The sequence below is a fragment of the Erpetoichthys calabaricus genome, chromosome 13, assembly GCF_900747795.2.
Source record: "Erpetoichthys calabaricus chromosome 13, fErpCal1.3, whole genome shotgun sequence".
Lineage (NCBI taxonomy): Eukaryota > Metazoa > Chordata > Cladistia > Polypteriformes > Polypteridae > Erpetoichthys > Erpetoichthys calabaricus.
In genome coordinates this window covers 134373185-134387009 of record NC_041406.2, presented here as the reverse complement: position 1 = coordinate 134387009, position 13825 = coordinate 134373185, and the positions used below count along the sequence as shown (strand labels likewise).

At 38.4% G+C, this 13825-nt stretch overlaps 1 protein-coding gene across 1 annotated transcript in view; it reads right to left on the bottom strand.

The window, feature by feature from the left end:
- col14a1a (collagen, type XIV, alpha 1a) overlaps positions 1 to 13825 on the bottom strand; it is a 504124-nt gene that overhangs the window by 38934 nt on the left and 451365 nt on the right. The window contains 2 exon segments of the mRNA XM_051935518.1: positions 13719 to 13738; positions 13741 to 13774. Of these exon segments, the coding sequence (XP_051791478.1) occupies positions 13719 to 13738; positions 13741 to 13774 (54 nt within the window).

Below are 13825 nucleotides of genomic sequence, written 5' to 3'. Positions count from 1 at the left end.
AAGGCACTGCAGTAGTACCTTAATGTAACTTTACTTCTTAAATCTTAATGTTTTACTGTTTAATAAATTTATACAACCTTCTTATATGTTGTTCAAATTCTTTTATCAAAATACCAGTGACAGCGGCAATGCCACGATAACGTGGAGTGAATACACCATACGCATCCACCCACGGCCGCCCTGGTGGTGGCGCAGATAGGAGTTGATTCTACAATAAAATAAAATAAAGATAAAAACCCAGGATTGTTTCCTGCCCTTGTGCCCTGTGTTGGCCTGGGATTGGCTCAGCCAGACCCCCGTGACCCTGTGTTCAGATTTCAGCGGGTTGGAAAATGGATGGATGGATGGATAAAAAGAGTAATACAATCATCACCCATAAAGCGGATAGTAGACGTGACGTTCTATATGTGTACCAGATTTCAAGTCAATAGGTGAAACGGTTTCGCGAGCTACAGGTGATTTAAATCCTGGGACAGATAAACGAATAGCCACAGGTTAGCACATTACAGAAGAAGGATTTTACTGTTTAATAATTTATATTATATGAATGTGCTTCTATATATTACTTCATATTTCTCATATGATAATGATGTTAATGTTGTTTATATTGATTTCTATGTTATTGAAACCTGCATGTATGTGCTGTATATGTATGTAATATATATATATATATATATATATATATATATGTGGTGTGTTGTGTTGTGTATACATATATATGTGTGTATATATAATATATACTATATATGTATATAATATATGTGTATGTGTGTGTGCTCGTTATATATATATATATATATTATTAATATATATATATATATATATATATATATATATATATATATACTAGCAAAATACCCGCGCTTCGCAGCGGAGAGTAGTGTGTTAAAGAGGTTATGAAAAAAAAAGGAAACATTTTAAAAATAACGTAACATGATTGTCAATGTAATTGTGTTGTCATTGTTATGAGTGTTGCTGTCTTTTATATATATATAATATACATACCACACACATTATAAACATATATATAAATATACATATATTTACATATCCTACATATATATATATACATATACACATCCACATATATACACATATACTATATATATATACACATATCAACATATATATATATACACACATATATATACTACACATACAGATTATATACACATACATATATATACACACACATATATATCTATACACATACAGAGATATATACACATACAGATATACATATATCCAATCCATCCATTTTCCAACCCGCTGAATCTGAACACAGGGTCACGGGGGTCCGCTGGAGCCAATCCCAGCCAACACAGGGCACAAGGCAGGAAACAATCCCGGGCAGGGTGCCCAACCCACCGCAGGACACACACAAACACACCCACACACCAAGCACACATAGGGCCAATTTAGAATCGCCAAGCCACCTAACCTGCATGTCTTTGGACTGTGGGAGAGGGAAACCGGAGCGCCCGGAGGAAACCCCCACGCAGACACGGGGAGAACATGCAAACTCCACGCAGGGAGGACCCGGGAAGCGAACCCGTGTCCCCAGGTCTCCCAACTGCGACGGGCAGCAGCGCTACCCCACTGTGCCACCGTGCCCGCCCCATATATATATATATATATATATTATATATATATACACACACACACCATATATATATACACATACGATATATATACACATACATATATATACAACACACATATATATATATACACATACAGAGATATATACAACAATACAGATATATATATATATATATATACACACACACATACTATATATTATACACATACAGAGATATATACACATACAGATATACAGCTAATATATATATATATACACACACATATATTATATATTTATACACACACACATATATATATACACACAACACATATAAGCATGTATAGCAAAATACCCACAGCTTCGCAGCGGAGAAGTAGTGTGTTAAAGAGGTTATGAAAAGTAAAGGAAACATTTTAAAAATAACGTAACATGATTGTCAATGTAATTGTGTTTGTCATTGTTATGAGTGTTGCTGTCATAATATATATATATATATATACTATATTATATATATATATATATATATATATATATATATATATATATATATATATAATATATGTAGTTTACCTGGCGGAAAAGACAGACCATCTTGTTCCAGTAAACAGACGATAGCTGACCTTTGAAAAAAAGTGGGGACCATTAACTGAAATCAAATTGCCTATGGCCCGAAAACCTAAATTAGAATTCCATTGTACAATGATGTATGATACAGAAGGTGATAGCCAACTGAAACAAAAATGGCTCTCTGAAGCTGCTTCTCAAACAGTCCTCACTGTTTCTGATTATGTGGAGGATAGGGGGGAGCCATGCAGTTAGAACAGAATGAATTTACTAAAAAATGGTTCAGAAACTTTGCAGTCTCCAACTTTGAGATTCCTCTGTTTGATCGACATGGGCATGCTCACAAAGTACAAGTGTACTGAAGTGACTTTAGCTGCAGGTGGAAGCTCCACGCAACAGTTGTTACGGTTCTGCCTTTGTGCAGAAATGGTTTCATAAGGTTTATGACCTTAGTCTCAGTGAAAAGTCAAGCAAAATGACACCTTTTATTGGCTAACTAAAAAGATTACAATATGCAAGCTTTCGAGGCAACTCAGGCCCCTTCTTCAGGCAAGATTCAGAAAGTCTTTCTCCCATGGGGCGACTGGGATCTCTTCCTGAATAAGATCAAACACAGTTGTGGTAGGGGGCGACAGGAGTTACCACCTGCAGCTAAAGTCACTTCAGTACACATATACTTTGTCAGCATGCCCGTGTCGATCAAACAGAGGAAGCTCTGCTGTTTACTTGTGACTTTATGCTGTAGGAAGTTATGGTGACAAACGGTGCCATCTTTTGCCTTTAACGCCTGGTGCAGCTGCTTTGTTCTTATATGTGAGTGGGCGTTTCTTGCAGGGAGGGCTTCTGTTCTCTTTATCCGATGTATAACCCTCATCTTTATCTGAGTTCACCTCTGTTATAGCACGTCTTTATTTGAAAAGAGCAGTATGACATCAGGGGGAGCGTGAATGTGACTGAGAGAATAAAACTGAATAATAAAAAAAAAAAAATTCTAACCTTTACAAGTACCATACATTTACACCGACTGTTACAGACTCAAATTAAATGTATGTTTTTATTGTATAATAGTAACAATAACAACAGCTCACTACTCAAAACATTTATTTTGAGACATGACAAGGCTTAAACCCACAACCTCTTGATTATGAGTCAGCAGTTCTTACCGCTGTACTACCAAAGCAGCTGAGACAATGAAGTACACTAACCAGATTTCTTTTTCTTCGGTTATAGTCTTGAATAAAAGCGCACTTGTTTTGTTATATTTGTACCTTTTGTGAAAGTGCCTATTTAATATTTGGACTTCAGTCTTCACACATTATACACTTCATTTCAAAATGTTGTCATTAGTACCAAAACATGAAAAAAGTTTGTCTTTTAGGTATGTGTTCCACATTCCTTGCATTTCCTGTCATCCTATACTTACATAGATCTTTGTAGACACAGAACACGCAATATATTATTACTCTATACCACTCCAGGTGCCGCACTCCCAGATAAACAAGACTTGAACTAAGAGTGCTTTTTGCCCTTCCTGCAGCAGTGAGGAGGATGGAATATCAGGCTGCTTGCTGCTTATTGACACATTTACAAAACAAAAGACACTGATGGAGAGGTGCAAGCAGATTTAAGGTGGTCTGGGATTACGAGTTTTTTCGTAGGCTTTGGTAATTCTAGTGTTAAGCTTGGAGACCAGATTTCCCTGAGGGTGTTCAAAAGGCAGAGAAACCAGCCAAGGCGAGAGAATCCATATGAAGCCACACATGCCACTCCAACAGCCATGAGAATGAGAGGGAGTTCGACTTAGTTTCACCTAAACCACTGCACCAGAATCCCCATGGACTATTTCATTTGCCAGTATGATTTTTCGTCAGGAGGTGAAGGAAGTGCCGGTGAAAACGCCCATGGAGGAAAAGGATAAGGAGAGGGGCCTGGTGATCAAGGCAGCCCCACAGAAGGTCACACAGCAACACCAGCAAGCCCAGCACGGAGGCCAGCATGGTAGTGATGAATCTGAAGGCAATATTCCTGATTGTGACGATATTGTTCACGGTAATGATGATCCGGTAAGTCCAGGAGAACGCTCCTCAAAAGGATTAACCACAAATAGCTTTACAGACTATCAGTGGGACATATGAAAACAAAAGCTGGCAGATGAACAATGAGACTAAAGTGGCAGAAGGACTGAAAAGTAACTGTGAGTGTGGAATTGTGGAAAAAAAAACTGAGAAGAATGATAGATACAAGTGGGCTATGTATAAACCCAAGGAGGAATCAAATAAGGAGTGCTGGCTGTGTGCTAAATCAAAACCAGCAGTAATCTTAGTTCCCTTTTGCTACTCCACAAAAATATGTCAGTAGCATCTTAGGGAAAAAGCAACGGGAGTGTCAAATTTCACTAAGGAAGGGTTGAAATGGTTGGATTGCAAACATTCTGGTGTTTGGCCAACCACAAAGCAAAAGCCACCTTCATACACCAAGATAGCACAGTCTGAGTTCAAATGCTACACTAGAAGAGACCAAGTCTCAATAGGAAGATTTCATGGAAACTGTACTAAAGCTTGGAACCTGACGTGAACCTCTTCAGTTATGAAGTTTAGTTAACGTTCAGGGTAGGTCACTAGCAGACAGACTGTGGTTGTGCGGCCCAAAATATGGGCTGTTAAATGCCCTTTCATATAATTGGTCAGGCAGATGCACGATGGTGATGGCTGTTCAGGAAATTATGATTAGATATCCCCAGGAAAAGTGAGTTGCGAGAGCATATGAGCCTGATCCAAATGTTTACCTGGACGCAATAGGACAGCCTAGGGGAATCCCGGAGGAATTTAAAGCGAGCAGTAAGAGTAAGTCAGCACTTGAGTTCAAATTTATATGGATTACTTCTAATAAGAACACAGTGGATTAATTATCTATATTATAATCAGCAGAGATTCATCAATTATACAGACTCAGCTTTATCAGTGTTAGGGGAACAGCTGGATGCCACTAGCCATATGGCATGGAAGAATAGGCAGGTGTTGGATTGGTTACTAGCAGAAAAAAGAGTATGCCATATGTTTGGAGACAACTGTTGCACCTTTATCCCTAATAATACATTGCCAGATGGATCTTTCACACAGACCATTTCTATGCTCAGGGCTCTCAAGGAGGAAGTTAACACAAATACAGGAAGGGATTGGAAATTCTGGAATCATGTCTTTAGTAATTTGGGTGCATAGAAAGCATTTTTTTTATAAAAGTGGGTGTTACAATCTTGATTATACTCATATGCCTTATATTGGTATTTTGCTGCCTACTGCCAGTTTTCAGGTCGTTCATTACCCAGATTACCATCAAACAGATGAACGGTCAAGTCGTTAACACGACAGCATCATCAGTACCTGATTTTACTTTGTTCCCGGATGACTTTCTGCAAAATTAAACAGCCCAGTAAAGGCTTCCTGGGTGATGTGCTGGTAACCGCTTCCCAGGAAGAGGACCCTCTATGGTGCGCAAAGTACCTGGGTTGAAGAAAGTCTTTGTTTTTATTCAGACACTGGATAATGTCTGTACAAACAAGGGGAAACACTGGACTCTATATTTACATGCTGCTTATTACTGATCTATGATGATTTTTGAATCATTTATATTATGCTTTATTTACTGTATTATGTGATTTATGCTACTGACATATACTGTACATACTGTATATATATATATTTAACATTTTATTGATTTTATTAAAATCAAATAACATTCCATACAAGCAAGTCAAGTTTGACAAAAAACTTGGTTCGAAAACCTATGGGAAAGAGAGCTAGGCCAACAGAGTAAAGCTTTAAACTAGTAAAAATAAATAAATAGATAAATTAATAAAATTAAACAGAATAAAAAAGATGGGAGAGAATCCACTTCCTCAATTTAAATGTTTATTCTAAAATGTTATTGATTAGATCCTGCCAGGATTTGAAAAGGTTTTGTACAGATCCTCTAAGATTAGATTGGACTGCCAATACTGATGCGCTGTGCAAGAAAGGACAGAGACGGTTATACTTCCTTAGAAGGCTGGCGTCCTTCAACATCTGCAATAAGATGCTGCAGATGTTCTATCAGACAGTTGTGGCGAGCGCCCTCTTCTACGCAGTGGTGTGCTGGGGAGGCAGCATTAAGAGGAAAGACGCCTCACGCCTGGACAAACTGGTGAGGAAGGCAAGCTCTATTGTTGGCATGGAGCTGGACAGTTTAACATCTGTGGCAGAGCGAAGGGCGCTGAGCAGGCTCCTATCAATTATGGAGAATCCACTGCATCCACTAAACAGTGTCATCTCCAGACAGAAGAGCAGCTTCAGCGACAGACTGCTGTCACTGTCCTGCTCCACTGACAGATTGAGGAGATCCTTCCTCCCCCAAGCTATGCGACTCTTCAATTCCACCCGGGGGGGTAAACGTTAACATTTAACATTATACATAGTTATTGTCTGTTTTTCACCTGCATTATTATCATTCTTTAATTTAATATTATTTATTGTATCAGTATGCCGCTGCTGAAGAATGTGAATTTCCCATTGGGATTAATAAAGTATCTATCTATCTATCTATCTATCTATCTATCTCTATCTATCTATCTACTATCTATATCTATCTATCTATCTATCTATCTATCTAAGTGAGAATTTGATTATTTCCAATTTCAGATAAAATATAACAGCAGTTACCCACTGACTTAAAACAGGTGAGTTAGATGTGCCAATAGTGAAGTAAAAGCAATTACAGTTTGTTTGACTTATACATTTTAATTATATTTTTTTTTTGATACTTATGGACAATTCCTCCCATAGTTAGGCCAGCCGGGTGGGGCTATAGTTTAAAGCCCCAAAGGGGGGAAATATATAAAGGGCTATATTTATCTTACTGTTGATTCATATGCATTCAAAATGAATCATGAGCACATAAAAGAAATAAGTATTACATTTTATTAAGCACAAGCACTGTAATAATTAATCTAGAAAGGCTTAGGCTTGTTATTTTTTATGTATCTGAATAAGTTAGAAACCACTAATAAATTATAGACTGAAGGTCAAGTGTGTACTGAAGGATGGGGAGCGTGAATTCCACTACTCCAGACAAGAGATATTAACTTGAGGTTGTAAATATTGGTGGCAACAACTGGACCAGAATTAGTCGGGATTAGGCCCTGTCAAGTATATGTGAAGTATGGGAAAGATGCTATGCCCAATGAAGTGGGAAATATTGGTGGAACCAGTTGGAAGCAGGATAGCTGGGAATGGGATGTTAGGGAGTCAGATGACAGAGACAAATGGGTTGGGAGATAACAATTGCAATAAAAGTATGGTTTGCCTTTCCTTGGGTGGTCATTTCACATGATTTGAGTCTGTGTCTGCATCATGCAATAAAAGCTTAATTCTGCTGCCATCCTGAGACTCCGTGTGCCTTATTGAGAAATGTCTGGCTGCTAAGACCTCTGCCACGACACTTTCCAGTTGGCATTGACTCTCCAATTCGATTGAACTGCACAGCATTCCCATAAAGATGCAAGTTTACTTAAACCCAGATCATATATGGGCCCACAGACAAAGATATTACCTTTAAGACACTAATATACTGTGTCACACACGTGCGATTGGGAGGCAGCTAAATGGCCTGAATAATAGTAATACCACGCCAGACCAGGGGGTGGTGAGCTGCATCAACTTTCTCTATCAATCAATAGCACCAGTACCGGAAATTATGTCATCAATGGCACCGGTACCTAGGGGGATTTCCCGTGGATAGTCTGCAGAAGATTGACAGAGAAAGTCATTACAGCTTGACAGAGCAGGGTCATGTTATAGCTGTAGCCTATCCCAGCAATCATCAGATGGATGTAAGTCAAGAACAACACTCAGACAGGGTTTCAGTCTATTGCAGGGCACACACATATACACACTGCCTCTGAATCCATAAAAAACACACACAAACTACTGGGCCATTTTAGCAAAACCAATTCAACTAAGCTTAATCAGTTTAAAGTTTGTACAAAGCACAATGAAATTCATAATGTGGTCTTTTCACTACACCCTCAACTAGGCATGGATCTCACTCTTTACGTTTTGCCAAATAACACAGAATGTAATGGGCTGGGGAGGGGGGGGGGGGTTCAGTATTGAGTTGTCATAACTCCACCCATGACAGCCACTGTAAGCAAACAAACAACATACCTCAAAAAATAGATAAAATAATTATTGCTACTTTCTTTCTGTTATCACAAGCATGTAAAAAAGTATGTTTTTTTAAATCAACAACTTTGCAGCTTCAAATGAGACATATTTATATTATTTATGGAGTTGAGATATTCAAATTTAAAAAATTTAAATATTACTCCTTTAAATAAAATTATTTCTGAAGACTACTTAATTATGATTAATTTCCTTTTGCTCTTACTAATACATTTGGCAATTAAAACAAAGACAGTGCAACATCTAGATGAGAGGTGGGCAACATCGGTCCTGAAGGGCCGCAGTGGATGCAGGTTTTCATTCCAAACAAATTGCTTAAATAAAAAACAATCCCTGGCAGTCTCAGACCTTATTTAATTTTATGGCTAGTTAGTCTGCAAGATTTGGTTCTTATATGGTAAATTTTTTTCCTTTCCAAGGATATCATCCAAGTATATCATTGAAGCCTAAAACTGATAATTATCAGTCTGTGACATTTTTCTCTTAAGTGTTTTATTAAACCAAATAGTGCATGATGAATCCACACAGGTGGGAATGGAAACAAGTTAGATGGAGAACTGCTGGCTCCTTTGTCATATGTATTTTGTTGCTAAAAAGGATCCATTAACACTAGAATTACCAAAGCCTATGAAAAAACTCGTAATCCCGGCCCACCTTAAATCCCTTCGCACCTTTCCATCCGTGTCTTTTGTTTTGTAAATGTGTCGATCAGCACAAGCAGCAAGCAGCCTGCTGACCCATCTCCTGCCTTGACAGAGCTGAACTCTTCCAGCTCAAGCCAGGGCTCCTTATCTGCGTGAGAGGTTCCTGGAGTTGTATAGGGTAAATAATACAATATATTGTTATTTGGAATACATGCATTTCATGTTTGTTCCGTGTCTACAAAGATCTGGGTAAGTGTAGGATGGAAGGAAATATGAGGAAAGATATGCTGACTTTAGTCCAAATATCAAATAAACACGTGCGGTTTATTCAAAAATATAACCAAAGAAAAAAAAAATATTCGATTTACATGTTGCGGTCAGTGAGTTAAAAACCCAAGCTCAAATGTCAATTGATAGGAAGTTGATAGATGTTCTTCAATGGCGCAGAGGTAAGAACTACTGCCTTATAACCCAAAGGTACAATAAAGGCTTAATAAATGTCAGAAACTTCTTCAGGCACACCAGGAAACCAGATAAAGGTCAAGTCAATAACAAAATAATAATGTAATATACAAAATGTACCGAAGGATGACTAAGAAATCAGCAGATGTCCTATAAACAAGAATGGACAATTGCTATATGCACAGAAATTTCAAGGGTGGTGGCACAACTCAAAGGTGCAAGAAGAACCAGAATATAAACAGACTTTTAATTTATATAAATCATTTGGGTGTAAACCAATGAACCAACCAGAGTAAAATGTATGCATTGATTGACACTGCATGTAAATTCAGTAATTTATAAAATTAACCTCAATTTGTTTTCTCTGAACATTCAAAAGTTCGATAACCAAAACCAAGGTTTATCTTTCGGAAAGCCAAATGGGAGAAATTTACAGCAGACCTGGAAGCTAACATCTTAAATATCAGACCCGTCCCACAGTACTATGCAGAGTTCCAGCATACTATATCGGAGTGCTCTAAAAGTAATATCCCAAGGGACTGTAGAAAGAGTACATCTTAGGCCTCAGTAAAGAAACCAAGGCTCTTTACAGAGATTACATTCAAGCATATAATGAGGATCCCTTTGGTGAGAATACAATAGAGCTCAGGAAACCCTAATGGCCTTGTTAAGTGGGAAAAGGAAAGATCAGTGGAAGGAAGTCATAATGAACATCGATATGACTAGTAATAGCAAAATGGCCTGGGATACAATCAGGAAACTAAATTCTGATAAGAAACCTCCCAAACGTACACCAGCTGTAACACCTAATGAGGTGACACACCTGTTGTTACTCAATGGGAAACCACCAAGTAAGGAAAAAGGTTATCTCAAGAAAATGAAAAAAGGCATGGGTCGAGTCATGAACATCAGTGACAACCACTTTGATTCATTTGTCATAGAAAAACTGAATAACGCTTTAAAACAACTGAAGACTGGTAAAGCTGCTGAATTAGATGGGATTACAACAGAGATCATACAGCACTTTGGTGATAAAACTAAACAGTGGCTTCTCTCATCGTTTAACATCTGTGCAGCATCATATCGCAACTTGAAGATCTGGAGAAGAGCAAAAGTTGTGGCACTACTGAAACCTGGAAAAAACCCAGAAGACCCCAAAAGTCACCGCCCAATTTCACTGTTAAGCATCTTATATAAGGAATATGAAAGGATGATACTGGCATGCATATCCCCAACCACTGAGGATCAAATGTCACCAGACTGAGCGGGGTTTTGTCCTGGTCAGTCTTGTTGCGGCCAAGTCTTGAACCTAACTCAATATATTGATGATGGGTTTGAGCAGAAACTAATTACAGGGACAGTGTTTGTAGACCTTTCCGTTGCCTATGATACAGTGAACCACAGAGCACTTCTTCTGAAATTTACTAGAACCATACAAAACAGTCCATTGGTTCATATAATCGAGTCACTACTGGTCAACAGAAGGTTCTACGTAGAAATGGACGGTAAAATGAGTCGGTGGAGGAATCAGAAAAATGGATTTCCTCAAGGTTCAGTGCTGGCTCCTGTTCTGTTCAATATGTATACCAATGACCAGCCTGTGTTCACCAACATTAGGAGGTTCATTTATGCAGATGATCTCTGCTTAGCCTCCCAGTTTGTTTCCTTCCAAGATATCCAAAAGAGACTTGCCAATGCCATCAGCATCCTCTCAGAGTATTACACTAAATGGTTCCTTAATACCAACCCAGGGAAGACACAGGTTACCTTCCATCTTAACAATAGATAAGCAAACACATCTCTAATAGAGCTATATCATGCTAATGACGCCGCTCTTACCTGGATACGGCAGTGGATGATAAGATATGATGATGATGTGAAAAAAGTTTCAGTTTTATTAGTTTCAGCATTTCTTGCCTAGCATTTCCTGTCATCCTGCATTTACCTAGATCATTGTACACCCTGAACATACATGAAATGTATGTATTCAAATAACAATATATTATTTACCCTATACAATTGCAGGCACCTCACACCCAGATAAACTGACTTGAGCTATGAGAATTTTGCATCTCACTTCAGCTGCGTCAGTGGGGGATGGAATAGCAGGCTGCTTGCTGCCAGTGCTGATTGATACATTTGCAAAACAAAGACAAGATGAAGAGGTGTGAAGGAATTTAAGGTGGCATGGCATTATGACTTTTTTTATAGGCTTCAGGGATTCTAGTTTTAAAGGAGTGGATAGATGACAACTACTTGTTTCTGAATATAAAAAAAAGATAAATTCTGTTTATTTTAATGATGCTGACTGCAACAATATTCTGTCACTTTTTAACTCAACTGGAATTACCATTAGTTTTACTGAGTCAGGAAACAATAAAGGCATCATCTTTGACACTAGCATGTCATTTAAAATACATGTTACAAAACTATGTTTTTTTCCATTCTTAAAAATGTTGGAAAATTAAGATGTTCTCTAAATATGCAGAATACTGAGAAATTAATTCATGCATTTATTTCTATTGAGATTGACTACTGCAATTTGTTATTTAATGACAATTCAAATCATTCTTTATGCAGCTTTCAGTTAATTTCAAAAACCTGCTTAGAGAATTATAATAAGAACCAGAAAGTACAAACACATAACTCTGTTGCTCAAGTCCTTTCACTGGATCCCAGTTAAGCTTAGGACTGATATTTTAAAATCCACCTTTCAAAAGAAAATATTTAAATGGGCAAGGGCCTTCTTACTTATCTAAACTTATGATTAATTACAAACCAGGGTGCACACTGATCACATGATGCTGGCCTACTTATGATTCTGAAGAATAAAATAACAGTGCGAGGTTGAGCTTTTAGTTACAGGGTCCTGGAGCTGTGGAATAATGTCTGTTTATATAAGATGCCCTTCAGTCTTAGCTTCTTCCCACCTAACACCTGCAGTGAATGTTTTGAAAGTAATTATGTATTCACTAATAGATCTGTTTTTTTACTTGAATTCCTATAGGATAATTTATTGCTTGTTCCTCCCTGCTTTGACGGGCGGCCACAACCATTACCTGGCTGAGACGCCAAACTGTATGGAAGGACCGAGATGAGATCATCAGCAAGGCAATACCTTCCCTGAGATGCTAGTGGGCAGCTCCCCTGGGAAGCTGTGGCACCACAGATTCCTGCAGGGTATGCTGGGAGTTGGAGTTTGGCACGGACCTGTTGGGATCCAAGGGGGCTGCCAGGGGGAGCTGCAGAGCCCTCATTGGGCTCTCACCACACTTGGGAGTGATTCCAGATCCGATTAATGTGCCATCTGGAACACTCCCAGGGCCATCACAAAAGGACCTGCCTCACTCCATTTGAGGAGCCAGAGTCGGGAGGAAGAAGGACAAAGCTTGTGTGGGAGCAGTGGAGGCAGAAGGACTGAGAATTGGCAGCAGAAGGAAGGACTGGTTCTGTTGTGGTGCTTTATGTACTGTGCTGTGGGGAGCAGAGAAAAGCCCTCCCCAGCTGCAAATAAAACGTGTTGTGTGACAATTCGTGTTTCTGCCTGTCTGTGTTGGGTTAGGGCAGCTGTAGGCGCTCCAGTGGTCCACATTGTCTAGAAATTTGAAAATAGCCTTAAACTCCTTCAAAAATACTTCCTGTGAAAAGTAACAAAGGTGATTACAATCATATAGTACAGAGGCTCATTTTAATGGTTGATCATTTAATAATGCAAATATAAAAGCCACTTTTGATCTATCTTGAAGGATAGGTTTGAGGTTGCAGGTCAAAACCTAGACGGTATTGGTTTAAGAATGCCCCTCACTTTTCTGATCTTCAGCGAAAGTAACTGGATAAAAAATCTGTGTCTCTTTTCTTGTACTACTACAGACATTAGGAGCCCTAATCAGTGGTTAAGTTTAGAGTTTTATCCACAAACATGGACACTTTTCATAGCACGTTGGCATCTTTTAATCATACAGGTAGTTGATGTTAAAATCGCAGTGTTGCTACAACAGAAAAAACTGAAAATGGTAGCGTGGCAGAAAACAAAATGGCAGTGTTCCCTTACCTATAAAAAACCTACAATGAATTCAGCATGGTAGAAAACAAAAGCATATCAAGGAAAATAAAAAAAATGAATGCAAAATAATAGAGTGAAACAAAACAAATATTCAAAAAAATAATATGGTAACATATTATCAAAATACGATGTAAAATAAAAAATATACAACAAATTCCATGTTTAGAAAAATATTTTGTACTTACAGGTGGTCCCTGATCACCAAGGGCCCTGTGGGTCCACTGGAACCAGGTGAGCCCAGGTGCACCAGGGCACACCCTACAGAGAAACACAAAACAAGGTGAGAAGCAAT